This window comes from Amphiura filiformis, chromosome 4 (assembly GCF_039555335.1).
Source record: "Amphiura filiformis chromosome 4, Afil_fr2py, whole genome shotgun sequence".
NCBI classification, from domain to species: Eukaryota; Metazoa; Echinodermata; class Ophiuroidea; order Amphilepidida; family Amphiuridae; genus Amphiura; species Amphiura filiformis.
In genome coordinates this window covers 64,608,932-64,634,841 of record NC_092631.1, presented here as the reverse complement: position 1 = coordinate 64,634,841, position 25,910 = coordinate 64,608,932, and the positions used below count along the sequence as shown (strand labels likewise).

The 25,910-nt window shown below is 39.1% G+C and overlaps 1 protein-coding gene across 1 annotated transcript; it reads left to right on the top strand.

The window, feature by feature from the left end:
- Positions 1-1,459: 1,459 nt before the first annotated feature.
- Positions 1,460-18,844, top strand: LOC140150323 (uncharacterized). The gene is made up of 3 exons (XM_072172332.1): positions 1,460-1,558; positions 8,141-10,385; positions 18,705-18,844. Exons 1-3 carry the CDS (start codon positions 1,460-1,462, stop codon positions 18,842-18,844), a joined length of 2,484 nt encoding a protein of 827 aa, XP_072028433.1.
- Positions 18,845-25,910: the final 7,066 nt, after the last annotated feature.

The following is a 25,910-nucleotide window of genomic DNA, read 5'->3' as shown; positions in this document are numbered from 1 at the left end:
GAACCTTAACAACTGTGCTCTTGATTCCTCTTTATTAGACTCTCTATAGCTTAATCTCCTTTTTCCCATACGCACCCACCTTGTGGAATTATCTTATCTTGTTGGTTTGTTTATTCTTTAGGCATGCCCCTGAGCCACTATTCGGTTTTGCCTGGTTTCGGCCGAGAGTTTAACTTCAACTTTACATTAATTTTTGTTCACTTGCCACGTTTTCGCTAAGTGATGGTGATGCTGTGATGATATCTTATCTACAATCGGGATAGTTTTTACTGATGACGTCATATGATTGACGCAATGACGTTATAGGATGTTACCATGTGCCTTCCCCTTGGGCATCAGCAAGTTATCCCAGCTAAGATCTATTCAGTTTAGGTTTCTGAATCCTTTTGTGTGTTGCTCTCTGGGAATACTCGTTTTGTTTTTGTTCGAGAAGCTTTACATTTTCCCAGTCCTTTAGATCTTACGACATGCTCTCTGACAGCTGATTTGGAAATGTCAGCTGTGGATTTGTGTTCAATGATTCTTTTCTCGAACTTGACAAAACATTTCTGAGAAGAACTTTCATTTTCTTTGGGCTCGTTGTTAAAGCCAGTCTTTATAGCCACAGTTCCTTCACATCTCCTCTTCCTTATTTATCGGGTCAGTAACGACAGATTCTGCGCGGTGAAGCAGTGTTCTCGGAACACTGAGAATGTGCTCAAGTAGGTGGTGAGAGGAGTAGTCAAATATTGCTGTGTCAGTGTGTTGGTTTTCTAAACACTTTAATTTAAAGAGTTCCGTCCTGTTGGCGACAATTAATGTTGTCGCCTCTATGTGGGTTCTGACCAAATGAGCCTCATATTTATCATTTTTAGCATAAAAAGTGTCATTTTTTGCCAGAAATTCTAAAAAGTAATTCTATCACCAAAAGGTGCTGCATTCACTATACTTCAAGAAAAGTTTTCAGACCTCATCCCCATGTCAAAAAGAAATCTACGCCATTGTTAATATTGGTATCAATGTTATTCATGTGATCCTTGAATTCTCCGTTATGTGCCATTTTATACCCACGGCCACGACATACCTTTTCCAAATCGCAGCAGGTGGAGGGCAGATGTAAATGACTGGCTTTGAAAGTATTTTATGCTAAGCATATGTGATGCGATCAAGCAAAATCAGTCGGAACTCGGCAACAATAAATTTTCAGTTTCTTACATGATAGCAAAACGCATTTACACAGCTGTATTTTGCAGAAAACCCAATTGCAATCGAACAACCAGTTCCAAAGATATGAGCAATTAAAGAGTTTCGAAAACAAGAGGAAACAAAAGGAAATGTTGCCTTTGTTTGGCTATATCTCAAAATCAATATTTGCGAGTTCCGACTGATTTTGCTTGATCGCATCACATATGCTTCCCATCGCACATCCATAGCACTGAAGGTAGAATGTAACATCCTATAACGTCATTGTGTCTATTAGATGACGTCATCAGTAAGGACTACCCCGATTGTAGACAAGATATTATCACATCATAACCATCTGCTGAAGACGCTAGTCGACCTAGCAAAAGCGTTCCAGGTGAGCGAGTAGTGTTGAAATTAGACTCTTTCATTATTTTATATACGTATGAATTTCCACTCGTATAGCTTTATTATTATTATGTGCAAATATGTTTCAGCTATTTTAACATTGATTTTCCTTTCTGTATCAACATATTCATCTTTTTCTGGGTTTTTTTGTCTGTGGTAATTTTTATTTTATAAATTGTATATTTGTGTGGAAATAGAGGGCGCTATTTATGTATAGATAAACGTAATTGAGCCAAATAATAATAATAATTATTAATAGTCATTCTTTTCAATTCAAGTTGTTCGAAAATCTCCTTCCTGGGCAGCTGAGGAACTGAAAGCCCTTCTAATATACCGCTTATAAATATGCAAATAAGTTCTCCGTGAATCAAACAACAGTAGATAGCGGTATTGTTTATGTGCATGTCGGCCAAATGGATTCCGCTACCTAAGTTCTAGACATCTTTCATCACATATTCGAGGTATATGTTAAAAAGGGCAAGGAGAGAGGAGACAACTTTGTCTTACACCATTTACTACTTCAAAAAAAATCAGTGCCATTTGCCTTTCCTTTGCCTTTTCAATAATTTTTCTCTAATAATCAAACTCGGCACCTGTTGTACCCCGCGCACTGTTCCTCCGTTAATTATTATCTATGGTCTTTTAAATTCTGACCATTGCAAAACACTTTCCCTGGGACTGAGAGTAGGGTGATTGCTCATTAGTTGCCTGATTTTTAGGAATTATAAATTTTAGATTAATCAACAATCGGCTCTCAATGCCTTGCATGCGACAACGATTAACGTCAATGAGCAATCGAAATCAAACATTTTGTAAACGGTCACTGAAATTTATGATAAAGCAAACAAATAAAAAGAGTCAATTTTTTGAAGTGGAATTGCCAATAAATCTTTATTATCTTAGATAACAATTACATGACATGTATCTCAGCTTATATATTAGAGGAAGAATACAAACACAGGTTTACGGTTCCATTGACTCTAGTACGAGTATTGTTTGATCATTACTGTTTTAAAATGATTCTCATACATTTAACGAGTTAAGTAGGTTATCTTTATTCGAATATGTTAATATTTTTGGTTGAAATTTTGCGGCTGGGAAATAATCCGGCTAACTAAATAAGTTAACTATAACTATAATACCGTAAGCCAAAAAATTAAGGTACCAGTTGTGTTCACCCCTGTATATCCTAAATAAAGCCAAATTATGTCAAAATGAAAACAGGCAGCCAATACCCGTACTTGTAGAGCCTAATTTTGATTTGATTTTTCTTTTGGTAAAATTAGTACTGAGAATAGAGAGATTGTGATGTTCTACACCGTGTACACGCCTTGCGCGGTCCGTTGGTTCATACGTACGTCCATATCGCTAGTCCCGATTGGATTGGTTGAAATAGTCATTTCCTTCTATATTGAGGAGACGAAGGAGTACAAACCGCGGTCATGGCTGGCACAGATGGAAGACGTTTAATGATCACGCAATTACGCAGCGTCCTACTTGATGGTGAACATACATGGTGCGGAGGATAAACATAACCGGAGTCGGATGATTATGAGAACAAAGTTCAGTACAAACCCGATGGAGCTTGATTGGAGTCGTAGCGAATAATAATACAAGGTTGCTACGTGGAATGCTAGCAATCTAATCATATAATTCCCAATACCATGAATACAATACTTATACTAGGGATGACCAATGAACCATCAACTTGATTAGAACACTCCCATAGACATGCAGGGAGCTCAACTGTGCACTGCTTGCACAGACATTTCTAAATTGAGCTCATTCTTTTATTTTTCATAATTTTTCTGTAAAATTTGAAGATGTTAATGCCAATTATGTTTTGTAACTATCTTGCAAATTACAGCAACATAACTTATTTCATTTTCCTGTAAGTGCGAGTCAAAATTGGTCCATCGCCACAGTGCGCTTAATTGAAAGTGGCTGAGTTCAGCACTGCTCAAGAATGGCACAAAATATTCATGTCAATAAGATCAGGTGAACAACGTGGCCTACTGAGCTGTAATTTGGCAGAGTTGCCAGTAATACCTCTATCATACCCTCTGTAAAAAAGTTAAAAAATTGAACAAGTAGATCTCGAGTTACAAATTAAATCACCAGCTTCCTTTGGAATTTCCATACTCCTTTCGAATCATGCTAAGAAGACACCTTTCGGAACATAAATGTGAAGTTTCGTGCTCATTCAATGTATTGTTCACCTGATTTTTACCCTAAACGTTATATTTAGGCCTATACCATCTACAACTTGCTGCTGGCTATACCTTGTTTAGAACTTTCAAAAGAAGTACCTGAATGTGCAACCATAACTGTTTCAAAATAGCCCGCCATGAGACATGCAGGTAACTTCGAGGTCATGAATTGATTTGTATTGAATAAGGAATACTACGGGAACCAGCACCTTTTGTTAGAAGTCACACATGAGCATGATAAGTGAAGTGGATAACCTCTATTGTTGTGAATGAGTCAATGACCTTCAATGACACTTAAGATTTTCTTTGCATACACCTACTAATTGGTCATATTAAACCCAATAACATTGAAATTTTTGGTTGTGAAAAAAAAGTACTTAGTGCAATTTTGATTTTGTGCTATATCGGCCATCTTGGATGATTTTTGCCAAATGTTCTCTAAATGCATGATTTCAATGCCTCATTTCAAATATATAGTTTTAGTTTTGGTTTTGGTTTTGGTCACGTGGTTTCCTATTGTCCTGCCTAACCACTTGAATCACAAGATATCGAACTCATTGTTTCTACCTTTTGTTTAAAACTAAACATTTGTGGCAGGTAGTTTCGGTTTTGGTTTCAGTTTCTTATAAGTGGTGTGACAAATAAAATTACAGGATTTTCGAGTTACCTGATCTAAGTATACAAAAGAAATGTTTAAATTTCGCAGTGCAATATTCACGAGCAGAGAAGTCGAACAAAGCAGTCTACATTTGAAAGCATTGATTTAGTTTGAAAGCATTGACAAGAGACTACGAAATCAGCCTAAGCTGATTTCACTGTGAAAATATATAGACCATCGAAATATTTGCATTCGACATTACAAAAGGGGCAACTATTGTAATTGTATAGGTGCTATAAACAAAATCGATTCATGTCCTTAATCCCATGTACCAGAATCGATGGAAGGCCATTATATGACCTCTAATAACCTAATAACCTAATGACTTTTACTGAAGCAATTTTTACTGCAAAAAGTAGAAGATAGAGGGAGAAGAGATGTGTGATGTGTGTGTGTGTGGGGGGGGGTTGGAGGGCAAGGGGATATGGGCCGGGAGAGAGAAACATATGAGAGAGAGCATTGGAAGTGAAAGAGAAGGGGAGGAGAGCTCGAGATGAAGATATCGAATGTAGGGGAGGAGGAGGGGAAAGGGGTAATTTAGGGAAGATGTGGTTATATAGGGAGGAGCCCCCTCTTAAAGAGGTATGGGTTGTGCTTCCTGGGGATAATAAACTAATTCATAATCAAATCATCTCCATGCATCGTTTATGTTTCATACAAACAAACAAATCCCCCACCCCACCCCATCCTTCAATATACGCGCATGTATATGATTTCTAGGCCTACATGTAGAACTCGTGAGTGTAATATGCCACCTACCGTCGACAGAGAGCATCAACTGTCGTCCGCGGGATAGATTTCGATATCAATCATGATAATAATTATGTTAGCACAATAGGCTATTGTATACTTCTGGTTATATACCCTATACTGTGTCCTCCCAGCATAATAGTGTTATGATTACAGACCAGATCAGCTCTACTTTTTAATCCCTTGATTTTTGGTTTCTGAACAAAAGAGAAACCAAAACTATATATTTGAAATGAGGGAATGCCTCGGTTTGAAAAAATAATTTATGCCATTGACTAGTAAAGTGCCATTTCATAAGAAACCCCGTTGATACAGTCACAATACGTTGTTTCATGTTTGCATATATGTTAAAATAAAGAAATATATAAAGGTAAAGATATGCTTATGCCAATTTTGCTCCCAATTGCTACTTTTGGACCTTGCCATTTCATTTCGTTCCAATGACCGGTCAGAATGGGAAACTTTGAAAATTCATAATTCGAAAAGTTGTTGACCGATTTTGACCATTTAACCACCAAAATACTTCTATTGATGAGTTCTATCCAGAAAACGATCTTTTGTAGCAATAGGGGCAACATGAAATTTTGATGGTTATCCCTACTTATACTATACTAGCGGGACACCCGCGCTTCGCGCGGGTTAGTCCAGGCCCTGTCCTATAGACCCGTATACATTTTTCAAAGAGGAAAGTTTGAAAGTTGATTCGAGTAGGGTATGCATAGGTCTTCCAAATTCCAAACCCGGGCAAACTCTGTATATGGCCATTTTTCAAAATGGCCGCCAAAATGTACTTATGAACCAGGTAAAATGACAATAACTCTGAAACTACTTGACCTAGAGGGGTGATTGAGGTGTCTATCCCCACTAAATCAAGGCTGTCTGATTAAATGAAGGGGGTTTCATGGATGTCTGAGGTCCAGGACACCTGAAATCCAAGATGGCCGCCCGTAGCAACCATAATAATCATATTAGCCACGTGAAATGACAATAATTCGGAATCTACCTGACCTACAAGGGTCATTGAGGTGTCTATCCCCACTAAATCAAGGCTGGCTGAGTGAATGAAGGGGGTTTCATGGATGTCTGAGGTTTGGGACACATGAAATCCAAGATGGCCGCCCATAGTAGCCATAAATCATCATATTAGCCAGGTGAAATGACAATAATTCGGAATCAGCCTGACCTACAAGGGTCATTGAGGTGTCTATCCCCACTAAATCTAGGCTGGCTGAGTGAATGAAGGGGGTTTCATGGATGTCTGAGGTCTAGGACACCTGAAATCCAAGATGGCCGCCCGTAGCAACCATAATCATCATATTAGCCAGATGAAATGACAATAATTCGGAATCTGCTCAAGGGTCATTGAGGGCTCTATCCCTACTAAATCAAGACTGTCTAATTGAATGAAGAGGGTGTCGTGGTTGTCTGATGTCCACAATCTAAGATGGCCGCCCATAGTAACCATATAATATTCACATTAATCAGGTGAAATGACAATATCTCGGTAACTATTTAATCTAGAAGAGCAATTAAGGTGTGTAACTTCGCTAAATCAAGGCTGCTTGATTAAATGAATGTGATAGCATGGTTTTCTGAAGTCGAAGTCACACCAAATCCAGATGGCAGCCATAGCAACCACTATTAACCAAGTGAAATGTCACCAATTACAATCTATGTGATCTAGAGGCTGGATTAATGTGCTTATCTTCAGAAAATCAAGGCTAGTTGATTGAGTAAAAATGTTTCCATGGTTATCTGAGGTCTTGGACACCTAAAATACAATATGGTTACCCTAGCAACCACATGCATGCGCATATTTCCACAGTTATAATTCTTGCAAATGATTTGACTGGAGGGTACATGAAATGTTCCCCCACTTAACCAATGTTACGTTATTGATTGTTAACTTTTGTTTGTTAATGTTACAGGTGAGTAGAGATTGACACACACGACAGAGGAAAAGGAAGAAAGTACATCTCAGATAAAGGGACTTAATCTCCTTATTTCCAAGCCTGCCCCTGCTCCTCCAGTCACTTCAGAGTGGTGAACCTGGAAGGAATCGTGTACAGGGGTAGCTAAACTCAAAGATGATGATGTTTACAAAAGGTTCTTGGACCTGACTGTACATTCAAGTATCATAACACTAATGCATGGTATAACGGGTACACAGATACACGAAAGTCCCCATACCACCAGCGGAACCTCAGGTAGATGAGGGTCCTGAAGCCCACCACATGCCAGCCACGCGCAGCACCGTCGTTATCTCCGTCCAGGGCCTAGCAGCCAAACTAAACATATTTCCCGAAGAATGATGCAAAGAAAGTAAGCAACTGATCTGGCATTTGTGTAGTCTCCCATGACCATCACAAAATGTATCAACTTGCTTAAATGCGTCTCTGAGAATTTCCCCACACGACTTAACAACATTCATGTCTCTCATTGAAGAGATTCATCAGGATTGTCTATATAAATTATTACTAGAGTTCTCATAACAAATCCAGGTACTCACAATTAGTAGTGACGTTTCGCAACCTTACTGGCTGGTTGCTTCTTCTTGACTGAGCTGTATCCAGTACTAGCACTTGCTGTCTTAGCTGTAGTGTTGCCAGTTGATTTTTAGCTTATTTTCTCAGTCATGCATACAACCAGCTTATCCAGGAAAAATCAACTGGCAACACTACAGCTAAGACAGCAAGTGCTAGTACTGGATACAGCTCAGTCAAGAAGAAGCAACCAGCCAGTAAGGTTGCGAAACGTCACTACTAATTGTGAGTACCTGGATTTGTTATGAGAACTCTAGTAATAATTTATATAGACAATCCTGATGAATCTCTTCAATGATGTAAGACAACTATATGGACAAAGCACAGTGAAGAAAATACGTGACTATGAGAACATTGAAAATTAGCTAGCTCGCCATAAGAATCATCTTGTGTTTTCATTGAGATGTAAGGATGAAGGCCTCATACCTCCCAGTCTGAAACTTAGGTGTCCAATCAATACTACAAAAGCCAGGGACATAATCAACAAGGCTCAAAAGGATTTACTCCGTGAAAGGATCCGTGTCATCAACAATAAAATCAATCAGCTGCAATCAGATAAGCAAGCAAGTGTGAATAATATTGAGTCTTTGTTACCTTCTGATATTCAACAACATGTCAAAACACATGTTGAGAAAGTAAGTGAGAAAACATTTAAAGCTGCTAAATTAAGACAGATCAAAAAACTAGAGAGGTTGACAGAAAAATCACATTCAAGTACTACTACCACTTCCCATAATATCAAAGCTGAAGATGTGGACTTGGATGGATCTCAACTTAAAAAATGGGTTATTAACCTATCTAAGTACAAACTTAGTACAGCTCAAACCAGCATTCTGGCAAAGGGGCTTAATTTTGCACCCACTCCATCGCATATCCCTGTTGATGATTTTATCGAAGCTACAGAGAGAGCATGTTCACGCTTACCTAAACCAGAAGCTGCCCAACTCCGAGCTGAAGTTGCAGGCAGTCTCAAGTCCTCTAAGTTACCCAAAAGTAACCTCAGCAAAGATGAGCAACAGGCACTCCGAGACCTCAAAGCTGAGAAGTCAATACTCATCCTTCCCAGTGATAAAGGCAGATGCAGTGTGGTCATGGATAAATCTGACTATGAAAGTAAAGTGCACGCAATGTTGGATGACGACAAGACCTATGCAAAACTAAACAAGGATCCCACCGCTAAATACAAGTCTGAACTTGTGCGTATCCTCACCAGACTTAAACAAGAAAACAAGATCACGCAGACAGACTATCAGTACTTATATCCTACTTCTGAAAGTATTCCTCGGATTTATTGTACCCCAAAAATCCACAAGCCAGGAACCCCCTTAAGACCCATTGTAGACTATACAGGTTCTATAGGGTATGCTACATCAAGATCATTAGCAGATATTTTAGGACCACTGATAGGAAACACTGAACACCATGTGAACAATTCTGCTCAGCTGGCCGAAGATCTGTCAGAAGTCATGATTGAGGAAGACGACATGTTCATTTCGCATGACGTAGTTTCCTTATTTACAAATACACCCATAGACAAAGCACTTGAAGTTATCAGAGATCGACTTGCAGGAGACAAGACTTTAAAAAAGCGGACACTTCTTAGCGTAGATGACATCATGGAACTCCTGAAATTCATTTTAACAACGACATATTTTACTTTCAAAGGACAAATATACCAACAACTTTTTGGAGCAGCGATGGGAAGCCCTGTGTCTCCAATAGTGGCCAATTTCTTCATGGAATTTCTGGAACAATCTGCCATTGCCACCGCTCCCATTGAATGCCAGCCTTCCCTTTGGAAACGATATGTAGATGACATTTTGGAGATTATTCGTAAAGGAAGTGCCGACAAGCTGACTGACCATCTAAATCAGGTAGATAGAACAGGAAATATCAAGTTCACTTATGAAACAGAGGAGGAGGGAAAGATTCCCTTTTTAGATACTCTCATCATAAGAAAAGAAGATGGATCGGTCAAACTGTTGGTGTACAGAAAGAAAACACACACTGATCAATACCTCAATTTTCAATCCCATCACCCACTTCATCATAAGCTAGGGGTCATCAGAACCCTTTTAGACAGAGCAGATCGTATTGTTACTGAGCAAGAAGATAGAGATAAAGAGGAGGAGCACATCAAGCAGGCACTTGGCAAATGTGGATATCCAGACTGGTCATTTGAGAGAGTCAAACAGCAGCGCACCAACAAAACCGTTAAATCGAAACCAAAGAAGAACTCGGACGATACAAAATCTCGGGGTATGGTAGTAATTCCATACGTGCAGGGTATCTCAGAGAATGTCCAGCGGATTTTTAAGAAACACAGTGTCTCTGCAGCAGTTAAGCCACACACCACATTGAGGAACATGTTAGTTCACCCTAAAGATAAAAGGGACATAAGTGAAACATCAGGATGTGTGTACGAAATTCCATGTCGCAACTGCACCCACACATATGTTGGGGAAACAGGAAGACAGTTTGGAACTAGAATGAAAGAACATCAGAAAGAAGCAGATAAAATCAGTCAAAGGACATGCACCAGAGCCGCTCGGTTATCATCGGTTTCAGAACAACACAAGTCTGCCATTTCAGATCACGTTGCAGAACACAATCACATCATAGACTGGGAGGGGGCCAAAATTCTTCATCGGGAAAGTGATAAGTTTCCAAGATGGATAAGAGAATCAATCTGGATCCGGAGGCGCAACGAGCAAGCTATGAACAATGAGGGGGGCGCAGCTTATTTTCTCAGTCATGCATACAACCAGCTTATCCAGGAAAAATCAACTGGCAACACTACAGCTAAGACAGCAAGTGCTAGTACTGGATACAGCTCAGTCAAGAAGAAGCAACCAGCCAGTAAGGTTGCGAAACGTCACTACTAATTGTGAGTACCTGGATTTGTTATGAGAACTCTAGTAATAATTCATGTCTCTCATTTTGGCCAAGACAAAGCTTCCATAAACGAATTACGTTTAGAGTTAGGTTGGGAATTTTGACTGATTTGATAAAGTAACATATTGTTTAAAAGATTTATTATGACAATAAATGTCAGCAGCTTTATACATCTTCAGGAGTAGCCAAGTCTGCGTATCTGACAAAGACATCATCCTAAATTTCATTGCTTCTAAAAACCTCAATGCAATTTTTCTATTACAAATTCGAAATTTTCCCCGCACCCTTGTTTCTTTTACTCGTCAAAGCAACATATCGCACAGTTAATATAAATAGGTTTGGTTTGGCTACTAGGCCCTGGACGGGGAACGACGGTGCTGCGCGTAGCTGGCATGAGGTGAGCTTACGGACCCTCATCTACCTGAGGTTCCTCTGGTGGTATGTGGACGTTTCGTGTATTTGTATAGACCTTTAACAGACCATAACAGGCAATCATGTTATGATACTTGAATGTATGATCGGGTCCAAGAACCTATAGCTTTTTTTGAACATCATCATCTTTGAGTTCAGCTACCTCTCGTACACGTTTCCTACCAATTTCACCACTCTGAAGTGACTGTGATTTCTTGCTCTTCCTTTGACAAATGATACATTTTTCAAGGTCTGCAGGAGCATGAGCAGGCTTGGGAATGATCGATCTGAGATGTACTTTCCTTTTCCTCTGTCAAGTCTGTCAATCTCTACTCACCTGTAACATTAACAAACAAAATTAACAATCAATAACGTAACATTGGTTAAGTGGGCATTTCATGTACCTATACCCCAAGTCAAATCATTTGAAAGAGTTATAACTGTGGAAATATGCATGTGGTTGCTATAATATATATGTAGCCATCTTGTATTTTAGGTGTCCAAGACCTCATATAACCATGGAAACTAGCCTTGATTTTCATAGGTACATAGGTTCTAATTGATGACATTTCATTTGATTTATAGTGGTTGTTATGACTGCCATCTGGATTTAGTGTGACTTCGACTTCAGAAAACCATGCTATCACATTCATTTAATCAAGCAGCCTTGATTTAGCAAAGTTACACACCTTAATTGCTCTTCTAGATTAAATAGTTACCGAGATATTGTCATTTCACCTGATTAATGTGAATATTATATGGTTACTATGGGCGGCCATCTTAGATTGTGGACATCAGACAACCACGACACCCTCTTCATTCAATTAGACAGTCTTGATTTAGTAGGGATAGAGCCCTCAATGACCCTTGAGCAGATTCCGAATTATTGTCATTTCATCTGGCTAATATGATGATTATGGTTGCTACGGGCGGCCATCTTGGATTTCAGGTGTCCTAGACCTCAGACACCCATGAAACCCCCTTCATTCACTCAGCCAGCCTTGATTTAGTGGGGATAGACACCTCAATGACCCTTGTAGGTCAGGCACATTCCGAATTATTGTCATTTCACCTGGCTAACATGATGATTTATGGTTGCTATGGGCGGCCATCTTGAATTACAGGTGTTCCAGACCTCAGACATCCATGAAACCCCCTTCATTCACTCCGCCAGCCTTGATTTGGGGATAGGCACCTCAATGACCCTTGTAGGTCAGGCAGATTCCGAATTATTGTCATTTCACCTGGCTAATATGATGATTTATGGTTGCTATGGGCGGCCATCTTGGATTTCAGGTGTCCCAGACCTCTGATATCCATGAAACCCCCTTCATTCACTCAGCCAGCTTTGATTTAGTGGGGATAGACACCTCAATGACCCTTGTAGGTCAGGTAGATTCCGAATTATTGTCATTTCACGTGGCTAATATGATTATTATGGTTGGTACGGGCGGCCATCTTGGATTTCAGGTGTCCTGGACCTCAGACATCCATGAAACCCCCTTCATTCAATCAGACAGCCTTGATTTAGTGGGGATTGACACCTAAATCATCCCTCTAGGTCAAGTAGTTTCAGAGTTATTGTCATTTTACCTGGTTCATAAGTACATTTTGGCGGCCATTTTGAAAAATGGCCATATACAGAGTTTGCCCGGGTTTGGAATTTTCCACCTAGTAGAATTTGGAAGACCTATGCATACCCTACTCGAATCAACTTTCAAACTTTCCTCTTTGAAAAATGTATACGGGTCTGTAGGACAGGGCCAGGACTAGGTCCCCGCTAGATGAGTAAATGGGAGCGTTCACTATAACAGGAAGAATTACTGAACAGGTAGAATTTTTATTTAACTAAATCTGTCTCTTCTTACATTTTCTTTTTTAGTTTCTTCTGCTTAGCTTGTGATTTTCCGTTTCCATGTTATTTATTTATTTATTTAACCCCGTTCTCATTATTTTCTAAATCTGTTCTTTCTTACATTTCCTTTTAGCTTCTTTTTTTTTATTTGCTGCTTGTGATTTCCCGTTTCCATGTTTTTATTAAATTCTGTTCTCATTGTTTTAGCTTCTTTTTTTCTTACATTTCCTGATTAGTTTCTTGCCTTCTTTGTTTCGTGCGCGTTTCATTTAGTTACTTTAACCCGTTGGCCTATTACTCGTACCTTTTTTTGTCCTCATTTTAATTTTATGTTTCTTTATAGTAACGCTTTATGTTGTTTATACAACACACATCTTTTCCCCGTATTTATTTCGTCCTCTCATAGCGTGTCTGCGGACGTATTCACCCGTTATCATAATCCCGTGACCCATCCATGTACCATCCATGCTGCCGGCCAGCTGCAGTGAACAAAACTGGGAAAAACCCCGGTTTTAACCACATTTTCACTGATTTTAAGGCCAATTCTTGACCGTTTTCAACCAAATAAAGTTTAAACACGTTCCCGTATATTCCCTGATCTCCCGTATGAAGTTGGTGACATTTGGATCGAAACTGACGGAGCTTTTACGTGGAACCCGCCACAAACTCACAACATTCGAATATTTATAGTAAGATATAAATATCGCAACATGTTCTGAATTCTGCTCCTTCACATTCTAAGCTTCTGCAAACACATTTTTTCTGCAAACAGTACATTTCAATCAGGCTGACCCAAAAATATAATAAAATATGTTAGGTGATTAGCAACACGTGTCACACACATGAAGTGTGTCAGTTGTGTTGGCCATTACGCTAAAAAAAACTATTCAAATTCACACGCTGATCTAACCTACTTACATTTTCCTTCCATCACAGTTGGTAACCTCAGGACCTTTCCCACAATGCATTGCACATACAAGTTTATGCTTATCGCGTGCAAGTATGATACAATCTCGCAATGGGCACGCTTGCTAAGCTAACTGCAAGCTAATATCAGCTTGTCACAAACCTGTCGATGTTACCAATTTATATCGGATCTTACTAGTAAAGAGTATCCTCCAACATGGCTTCGTGACCTCGCCTATTCAATACACTCACATTTCTCAGGTGAGCATGAACTGCTGCCTGCTTTGTGAATGGTTTAGAGATTCCTCAAAACAAGTTGAATTTGTGTTATGTGTTATAATATATGCCCATAATTGATCATAAACGAAGGAGATATAGGTAAACATCGGAGACAGCTGTTCGATTTTAAAGACTATACTTCTATAGATGAACAGCACAAGACTTACGTATTAGCAGCACGCCATCATGCACGGGGAAAGAGAGAACTCTTACCGACAGTCAGTTCTATTGCACTTCTAGACGTGTTTCTGCTTATTTGTACGCCTTATCCGCCTTTTAAAACTAATATCATAAACATCATAATTGGTTACCCGATATTATGGGTCACAATTCGTTTTTCTATGGCCTATCATTATCATCGATTGATGTAACCTATAAAAAAATTGCAGAATTCTCAATCCAGGCATTTCATTCCCTCACCATCTGATATTTGTATATGGAAACGTGAGACTACAGTTAACATGTTAAACACTTTAATTACTTATTTCTTCCTATAAATATCTTAACACTACCCTTTAGGTTGTAAATATCCGCGGGTTGATGGCAGACTCGTGTTACATAAACAAACTTATGTCTTATTTCGACGCTGTACATATTTCTTACTTGTCAACGGTGTATACAAAGAACGCATTCTTGTATTAAAGTTCTACTACGTTAATTTCAAGTGCAGTTAACAATATCAAAATTAAACTTTACCGAAATGTATATTAATCGAATCATGACTAAAAGAAACCAAGCAAATTAAATGTGAAATCTCGAAACATTGTGATTTTCCTTTGCAATATAGGTCGAGGAGCAGGAGAGAAAAGAGGAAATCATTAGATTAATTAAGTTTACTTCGAGGACTGTTTAATTATATGATATAATAATCATATCACAAAGTTCAAAATATCAAAATTATTTGGTCTCAGGCTGATATGCTCTCACGTCCTATAAAACATACTGTGCAAAGGTTGCTACCTGAATTTGAAGAATATTAACATGTACAACAATACAAATGCAAAGCAAAAAACAACATGCCTTTAGACAAATCAATCAACATCGTCACGTAAATTACATGAATAGCGAGCATTTCACAATACAACGGACTATTTTGTATTTTGTAAGTTGCTATATTATTAAAGCCATAATGTACGATCTTATAATATGAAATTGTTTTAAAATTTTAAACAAGATTAGGAGCAAAATTTATTTTATCGTAATATATGGAACGTAAATTTGCATATCATAGTCTTTCGCTCTTTCTTTCAAGTCCTCCACCTGCCATTTCTGTTGTTCTAGAACTGCTTCTTCTATTCTTCTCACTGCATAACCATCTTCACATTTTGTTGAAATGAGTACGCAGTGATCTAAAACATTCTTGACGCACTCCTCTTCCAACTACACTTGGACTTAAAACTCCATCCGTCACTCTTACCTCTACAGGGTGTCCCAAAAAATAAGGCCCCTCATTTCCTATTTTAGATTCTAGCTGAAAAGGTCAACAAAATTGCAACATGGATTTTTTTTGTGGAAAACAATTCTATTAAGTGCCCTTATTAACTAAAAATCTACCAAAATCAACCTCTGCGAAATATGGATATATCGAATTTATTCAAAATGGCCTCCAAAATGATTAAAATGATGGACAAAATATAGAAAACAGATTCACTATGTCAATTATTAGTAATAGTAACACGATTCGTATGTCTCAAGCCATGCTTAGAGGGACTGAAATAAGATTCATCACTTTTTCTCACTTGTAAGTTTTCAAAATGGCCGCCAAAATAGCTAGAACGGTCATTATTCCATCACTAAATATGGAATTGAATAATTAGCTCTTGTAAACATAAAATGATAGTTTGGGACCACAAGAAACTCCCTGTACGACAGAAAAAGGTTTTGACACCCCTAGACGAACGGGGATGCCCAGTATCACCAAACCCTAACCATGGAGGTATATAAATAAATGGAGAATGATCGCCAGAATTCTAATCTCCTAAGTGGAGATTATCCCGTTACCTCTATTCAATGAGTCACCAAACTTGAATTGACCAGCCACTTCAGCCAAGCTATTGATCTCCACGATGGTTATGAGCCTCTACCATGGTTCATTGATTGTCACTCCCAAACTTTCCTCATAGGAATTGACCCTACATTGACCCGTACCGTAAAAGAGACTGTATAATGACGTCAGCTAGTCATTATGATGTTCAAAGTCACCAGTTTTGATAGCTTATAGTTTCAATGTATGATTGTGCGAAAACCCGAAGAAATTTGGATGTTCTGTTCTCAAGTTATGAAACTGTTTTCTACACTAGTTGTGCCGTAACTTGACAAATATACTTAGTTTTCATGTTCATATATTAAGCTTTTAAGGGGTCTGAGGGAGTTCAAATATAGTGCAAATGAAAGCAAAACGTTTTTACCTTCCGATTGTGAAAAGATTATGTTGGGCCAATTTGGGCCATTTGAGTTACGAGCGAGCAAAATTTACCGGAAGTACTTCGGAATTCATGCAAAAGTGATGATCAGACAATCTTTTCTAGAGAGAAATTGATAGGCCCTATACGGAATGTATAGGCCCTACATACTTTGTTTAAACAGTTTCTCATAGTTTAGTGTATGATAACCGTGATTTGGGTTGAAGCTTCGGGTCAAATTGATTGAGTGCCATGACGGATATGTCATATTATTGCTTTTTAAACTTTTAAATCTGTATTGTCATGAAATCGTATAGGCCGCCTAAATCATCATCATTAAACTTCTCATTTTATAATAAATAATTATCAGTATTTAGGCCTAAATGATTATATTAATATTATTAGGGGCTATCATTTTCTTTGGAGGAGGGTTCCAAATATACGGGGGGGTCATATCTTTTTGGGAAAAAAAGTCATAATTCAATTTTTCATGACCAAAATGTAGGAAGTCACAAGATGACAACAGATAAAGTGTTTCTTTTATCAAAAAGACTGATTTCTTGATGCAATTTAACTGAGACTAGTATACCTAAACCTAGGTATAGGCCTACTAGTCTCAGAATTTAAGCACTCAATTTTTGGCGAAAATGAGATTTTGATATCAAAATTTTATGAAACATGAGCACTTTCCAATAAGTATAAACTTCATTTTACCCCCATTGAAATCAATGGCCAGTGAAACAGACTTCACAATGTAATCAGCTTAGCATAATCAATATAAACCTGAAAATGCCCATTCAACAATAATGGGTCATAACCAACGTAGTACAAAAGAGGCTTGCCTGGATCATTCTCCATTTATTTATATACCTCCATGCCCTAACGACATATCGGCATGAACGTATGACAATCTTGAGGGGTGGAACGCCTAAATCGCGGGTCAGTATCAGGTCGCGAGAGGTAAGTATTGCGCGCTTGTGTTTCTGCCTCTCACTTCTGAGTGGGGGGAACACTGAGCACCCTCTACTTACCTCCCACGATCTCCTTGATACGCGCAAAGTACCCTCTGAGGGCCCTGACTGGACACGTCGGGTTCATTGCATATACCCTCAATGAGAACCAGATCAGGGAGGCACATCGGATAATGAGTAAAGGACAGATATGGTCTGGTTCTTGTCCAGGAACCCAGCCCGAGGAAGGATAGAGACTACCTCGGTGGTGAAGCGTAGGTGGTGCTCGTCTATAGACAGAGCATGTACATAACTGGACAACGTCGTCGAACACAGTCTTGAGTGTCAAGTCCTGCAGCGAGAGGTCCTCCGTGGGTTCGAAGGCCTTGGGTAGATACTGCAACACCAACAGGATGTCCCATTCCGGAACCAGGGAGCAAAAAATGGGGGTCTTTCAGCCACCATGCTCTTAATGAGGTCGGAAAAGACCGTCATAGACCCTCCCCTCCCCAAGCCATGATGAACCGCTACAATGGCAGTCCTGTAGGCTTCAGCCGTACGAGGCATACAGTCCCTGTGGTAAGGAAATCTGTGACTTGTAGAATCGGCGAAGTCGCGAATCGTAATTCTGTCTAGTTGACTGTTGCCTTGCCTTTCAGCAAGCGCAGCAACCGAATATTAATGGCCCGCTGTCTGGACGAACTGTTGTTGATCACCTCCATCTGTACCTGGTGCCGGTGGCGTGGTGGAACTGTGAGAAGATTTACGCGACATAGACAACTGACTGGTTCTCCCACGAGAAGGTCCAGGAGGTTGGAGAACCACCACTGCTTGGGCAAGAGGGGAGCGGCGAAAAGGAGTAATCAGTTCCGAGAATTTGCTACCTTCAGCAGAACCAGAAGGATCAAGGCATAACCGAATATGCCCTCCCAACTCTCCTGCATGGCGTCCCTGCCTACCACCCTTAATCCCGGGTGAAGTAAGTCGGAAGCTGATGGTTCTGATGGGACGATCTAACTTGTGAAAGATGGACCGACATATGCATACTGCTGAGTGAGGTGCCACGCTATTAGACAAGCGAGAGGAGGACTGACCCCCCCCGACAAGGAATCGGCGAGTCAATCCCGGCCAGAAGCTCCGTACCACCTCCATTGACACCACAGAAGGAGGACACTGTCTCCCTGCAAATGCTGGTAGCTGGGACTTTTGGTGCCCCCTCCCTGTTGATGTCAAACGCAACGGTCATACTGTCACACTGAGTTGATTTATCCACCAGGAGAGGCAGGAGTGGAGCTGCCGAGGGACTGGAATTATGAGGCTCTGAGGATGCCGCCACGCTTGGAACTGCCCAAGGAAGTATTACTGTATCTCCCTCGTACTCAAGTGGCAGCTTCGAACGCTGGTCACCAGCTCTAATAGGCGAAGCCACACCCGAGCCTGAACCGATGCTACCAGCCTGATAATCACATCAAGCCTATGGGAGAGACCCAGACCCTGGCCAAGTCTATCGTCGCCCCCAGAATTATTAAATTGGAGCAGTAAAAAATAGGTAACAGTCATGTTGCAGTCATACTGACAATTATATCACCTGTTCAAATCACCCCTGACGTATCGGTCTTTAGAATCGACCCTGCACAGTGTCATCGCCCCGATATCTTCATGGCAGAAATCGCCATGGTAGGTTGAATCTACCGCCACACATGGCCATTTTGTTCCGACCTGTTGAATAGTTTTGAGACGCATAATGGGCCAAAGGACATCTGACTAAGGCTACTGACAATTGCCCGGTGACTGACCTCGCTGTGTGTGAGTCGAGCATGGTACCCCATAGGTCATATGCTTTATATAAAATCAGAATTATTGTCAGTTTTTGAGTTCAAGACGCAAGTTTCTTTCTCAAGACGCAAGCTAACGACTATCATATCTGTTCAACACATATATTCAAGTGCAAGGAACCACATCTGGTTTCTTTAGACGAAATCATTTACGGGCGATATTCATCATTTTCTACCCCGGCATCCAAAGACTTTCGTCTGAATATCAAAATCGTGCATAGCACATTCACGTGTATCGATCCCGGTATTGATTTTAGTATCTCTGGTTAACCAAGTAATTATTAGCCAGGCGATGTCGGTGTGCCCTGTAGCTCTTTGTGGGATAAATTTTTGACGACGCTGTATTGAATGTTATATTAGAATCGTCCATCTAATTACCATTCAAATATTTACTCTAAAGTAGCCGATACACATAATATGTGGATCATAACTTCTAATGTATTATTTTAATACTGATTCAGCTTCTATGGGGGAAAGTTGATTGCGCTGTCTGTATTCACAACCCATAATGAACGTATTTGGCGGCCATTTTGAACAAAAATTACGCAGCAAATAAATATTTATGAAACGGACAGGGCATAAGAGCATTTGTAGGTCAAAATGCCACCCAATTCCCTCATGGACACTCATAAACATAAGTAATTGCAAGTATAACCCATAAGCCCACCGGTAAAGCCCATTCCCTAAAATAAAGTTGTTATTTTATAAAGTTACCATCGAGGAATGTTTTATATTCATGCATGGTCTATGCACTTTTCAATCTTTGAAGTAGCCAAACCTCCTCCGTGGACAGAGTGAAAAACGGATACATTTCTTTAAAAGGGCATATGAACCGATTGAAATAATTGTTTCGGTGTATTAAAGCTAACGGGTAAAGGCTTCTTTACATACCAACATATACTTGATCAACTTTTCTGAAATAGGAGAAAAAGAGGGCGCAATGAGGGGCCTCTTTTTTTTTTTTTAGGGGGGGCACCCTGTACAACGTGTCTCACGTGCAGTCTCCCCAGAATGTCTAACAGCTTTAATATGCTCACCCTGCCAAAAACGTTCATTCTCAAAACTTAAAAAGCAAACACGACTATAAAAAGGCGAAGTTTAACAAGAATCAACAACACGCCCAGTGTTGGAAACTTATATTATTAATCTACCACGATGAAATTTTCATCTTAGTTTGCTTCATAATGGTAGCATTCACCCATTAGTATGTGACTCTACTTTAAAGCAATATTTGTTATGAGGATAACGACTTCATTCGATTCAGCGACAACCCTGAGGCCAGAAAACGCATGACAATACCGTTCAATGCAGCGTTGGTACCAGTTCATAATTTCGTTATGAGAGGACAGGGCGATATCCTATAAAACATTACTTCGACCGGCCATTTCTCTATTTTATCCACATAAATTGACATTCCCTGTGGTTTTTACTTTTTACTTTTAAACACGTTGAGTCAGTAATTGACTTTGCTTATAGAGTTTCATAAGGCTCGAAAATGAAAAAAAAAGCTCGCATGTCCCAAAAAATACTGTGCACACGCTGCTATCCGAGCCATTGATCGCAATTTGAAGATTATCATGTACAGCAATAACAAACGCAAAACAAAAAATAAGAAAAAAAGCCTTTAGATACATCAATCAACCTCATCACGTAAATTACATGGAGTGCGAGCATTACAACGGACTATTGTTATTTTGCAAGTTGCTATATTATTAACCCATGTGTAATATTTAATCTTGATATTCTGTATACGTGGATACGGTTTTGAAAATAGGAGATTCTCTTCACTCATTTACTTCATTTGAACATAAACTGGCCTCAAAAAGAAACTTATAATTTTTCCCAAGGTCATATCTTAAATTCCTGTCCATAAAAATGAACAAAAATTACACACAGGATGATTCAATATTCTACTCTCAACACATGTCAGTAACCAAGCAGTTGTCCAACTGACACAGCAGTAAAAAACAGCTTCCGGGACCACATTCACAGGTGAATAAATGGAACCCAGGAAAAGAAATCTGTGAGAATGCGTTTAAGATCTTTACACAGGCGATTATTTCCAAAGAGTAAGTGGAATAGTGTGGAACGGGCTGCTTCTGCTTTTCACACACTTTCTTCAAGAAACAGGTCTTGTTCCACACTATTCCATTTACTCGCAGATTTCTTGTGTTGGGTGCCAATTATTGGGTTGTAAATGTGGTCCAGGAAGCTGTTCCATGTCAGTGCATTTTGCTGTTGTATCAGTTGGACAACTGTTTAGTTACTGAACAGTGTTTAGAGTAGAGTATTGAAGTAATCCTGTGTTCAATTTTTGTTCATTTTTATGGACAGGAATTTAAGATATGACATTATGAAAAATAATAAATTTCTTTTTGAGGCCAGTTTAGATTGCACAGGGCAAAGGATTCCCAATATTTACCTATGTATCTCACGTACCGGGGGTATTCCATTACTTTCGTCACATAATATAAAAAAACACGCTGAGATTACACACGCTCAGGTGTAATCGTATGTTGAATATCGAAAAGGATAGTCAGTGCATTTTGCGTATTTTCGAGAACTTGGTTTGCTTTAGGACGATAAGGTCGCTGTCAAGTTTTAAACAAGATTGGGAGCAAAATTTGTTTTGTCGTAATATGTCGAACGTGAATTTCATAGTCTTTTGCTCTTTCTTTCAAGCTGTCCATCTGCCATGTCTGTTGGACGGCATAACTGATCGAGATTAGTTGGCTTCATAATGGTAGTATTCACTCATTAGTATTTGACTCTACTTTAAAGCAATATTTGTTATGAGGATAACGACTTCATTCAATTCAGCGACAACCCTGAGGCCAGAAAACGCATGACAATACCGTTCAATACAGCGTTGGTACCAGTTCATAATTTCGTTATGAGAGGATAGGGCATTATCCTATAAAACATTACTTGCGACCGGCTATTTCTCTATTTTATCCACATAAATTGACATTCCCTGTGTTATTTTTTTCAATCACTTTGCTTTTAAACACGTTGTGTCAGTAATTGACTTTGCTTGTACAGTTTCTTAAGGCTCGAAAATGAAAAAAAGAAGAAATATTCAACATACAAATTAAACAAGCTTATGAAGATTTTGTTTCGAAAGGTTTTTCTGAGACAATGCAATATTCAAATTTATGGCACTTTCAACATACATGTCAGCATAAATACCTATAAAATATGTATCTAGACTTCTTTGTTTCTAATCCTAATCACTATACTGTCCAGGCCAGTTTACCTTAATATGACGTACTAAGTCACGTAATTCAATATCATCTGTAAACACCTATATCAATGAAGGTCGTGAATTACTTATTCTGCGGATAAAATTCATTATTGATATTGTATATATTAAAGTGTGTGTATCTATCGTAATATGTATGCCTCTGTATGTGGCTAATACAAGCCACTATTGGGATTTTGAGCCCGAAAACCATTGGTTAATTATAGCCATAAAGAACGTCGATATAATTTGCCATATATTTGCCTCGTCCCAAAAATACTGTGCACACGTTGCTATCCGAGCCATTAATCGCAATTTGAAGATCAATGGTATCATGTACAGCTATAACAAACCTATCAATCAACCTCATCACGTAAATTACATGGAGAGCGAGCATTTTTACAATACAACGGACTATTAGTTGCTATATTATTAACCCATGTGTAATATTCAATCTTTATATTCTGTATATGTGCTTACGGCTTTGAATCATTTACTTCATTTTTAATTTATTCATTCATTCATTCATTCATTCATTCATTCATTCATTCATTCATTCATTCATTCATTCATTCATTTATTATTTTCACTCATCAAATAGCAAAAAGCTAGAATACATACAAAATCATAATACAAGTTAGAGTGAATGAATCACAGGAAAGGCCAAGAAGAGACCTGAAAGTCTGTGATCCCTTGATTGATTAATTCATCATTTGACATGACAGCAGATTGTCACTTCAATGAAGTAACAGTAAGCTGTCATATCTTGATATGAATTAGCCTAAATACATGAAAAATAACCGTTAACAATAGTAAATAAGAAAATGTACAACACAAATAATTAAGTAATATATAATATAAATATCCAATGTGGTCATATAAACCACATACAATCTACCAAAAAACGTTTCAAAACGTAAAAAGGGGCCAAGTTTAAAAAATCTTTCCTGTGTGGCTTTTCACCCTTTTTTAAACTTTGTCCCATTCAGTAAAGTAGTATTAAGGCATGTAGCTGTTACGGTGACACTCTCCGTGGAGTTTTTCGATAAATTCATTAATTTCTCAAAAAGTAAAAATAGCAGTTTAACAAATAATAGTTCAAATGAAAGCCATTATTGGGGGCATAATTATCGTATCATTAAAATAGGTCTGACACCAATTAAAACATGTGTTTTGATGTCCCAAGTTCATAGTAAAATATGCTCACGCTCTTTTTTACAGATGGCCTGGAATTTCATATTTCGGTTGCAGCGATTGCCCAAAAATAGGTGGTATGCTTATGAAAAGCGTTTCCGCTTGGAATGTAGATAGTTATTGTTGCTATTACTGTTCGCGATTTTAATTTATGCATTCTTTAGCCGACAATTTTCAATGCATTTTACACACTCAAAATGTCGCTCGCGTAAATACTGATATTTTAAACAGTATCCGTTTTTTAAACGAAACTACTGTGCACATTAGTTCCCAAGACTTTGATGAAAACATAGATACCAAATCAGACTGCATGTGACGAACAGATTTTAAATTAGAATTGAAAGAACTAGCGTATGCCCTATGAAAATGCTGTTTCGTAATAAATCGCGTTGTGATAAAAAGAGGGAATTTTGGACATCCTTTTGGCTGTTTTTTATACCTTGTGGTGGCTTGGACAAGGGAGGTTCACTACAGATGATGGAAGTATGTTTATCTATTCTGGAAAAGATACTGGAAGGAAACGTGGAGGTGTGGGTTTCATAATAGAAAGAACCACAGCCAAGTGTGTTTTGGGACATAATCCAATAAATGAAAGAGTGATGACTGTAAGACTGCAAGGACATCCTTTAAATATATCTATCATACAAGTGTATGCACCAACATCAGATGCATCAGAGAGTGAGATGACAGACTTCTATGAGATGGTACAAGGAGTTATGGATAGTATACCTAGAAGAGACTTACTCATCGTACTGGGGGATTGGAATGCTAAGATTGGCAAAATGAAGGAGAAAACTGGGTGTATAGGCCAATATGGACTTGGGATCAGAAATGAACGTGGAGACAGACTGGAGGAATTTTGTGAAGCTAATAACCTAGTCATTGGGAACACGTTATTTCAGCATCATCCACGGAGACTGTGGACTTGGATGAGCCCAGGAGATAGAACAAGAAACCAGATCGATTACATCATGGTCAGGAAGAGGTGGAGAACATCACTCCAAAATGTCAGGACACGACCAGGCGCTGACTGTGGTAGTGACCATCAGCTACTTGTAGCCAAAGTAAAACTAAAACTGAGAGCTAAGAGAGACAATGCACCACTTACCAGGTATGATGTTGACAACATTCCCACTCAATATTCAGTAGATGTGAAGAACAGGTTTGATGAGTTACTGAAAGTTAATGAAGAGGAGCAGACCCCAAATGAATTGTGGGAAGACATGAAAGAAGCAGTCCAGAGCACAGCAAAGAAGTACATCCCTAGAAAGATGAAACGGAAACAGCCGTGGATCTCTCAGCAGACCTTAAACCTAGCTGATGACAGGAAGAGAGCAAAGGCAGATGGAGGAAAGGAAGAATGGTCACGCTTAAACAAAGAGGTCTCCAAAAGTGTTAAGGAGGACAAAAGAAACTACATCGAAAGGAAGTGTGTGGAAATGGAAAGATGTAAGGGTGACTCAAAAATAGCTTTTGGTATTGCCAAAGAACTTACCAAGAACTGGACCCCCAGGATGGATGTTATAAATGATGAGAAAGGTAACACTCTTACCGAAAGTGTAGACATCAAAAGGCGATGGGTTCAGTATAGTTCCCAGCTGTTTGAGGCACAAGATGACAAGGTGTATGTACAGTGTGAAACGAGTGAGGAAGAACCTCCACCATTGAGATCTGAAGTTGAGCTTGCCATGGAACAAATGAAAAATGCTAAGTCACCTGGCATTGATAATGTAGCTTCTGAGTTGTGGAAGGCAACTGGGAAAGAAGGGATAGACCTAATGTGGCGTCTATGTGGTATCATCTGGAAAAAGAAGAAATGGCCGAGAGACTGGTGCAGGGCAGTATTTATTCCACTGCCAAAGAAGGGAAATTTGAAAGAGTGTGCCAATCACCGGACCATCAGCCTGATTTGTCATGCAAGTAAAGTGCTTCTGAAGATCATCATCAAGAGAATGAAGAACAAAATGGAGCAGGAAATATCTGATGAGCAGGCAGGATTTCGTGAAGGAAGGGGTACTAGGGACCAAATTGTCAATATCAGGAATGTGATTGAGAAATGCAGAGAGCATAGACTTCCTCTTTACATGTGCTTCATAGATTACAGTAAAGCTTTTGACTGTGTTAGCCACCCTCAGATGTGGGAAACTATGAAAAAGATGGGTTTTCCAAGTCATCTTGTGGATCTGATCAGCTGCTTATATGAAGACCAAGA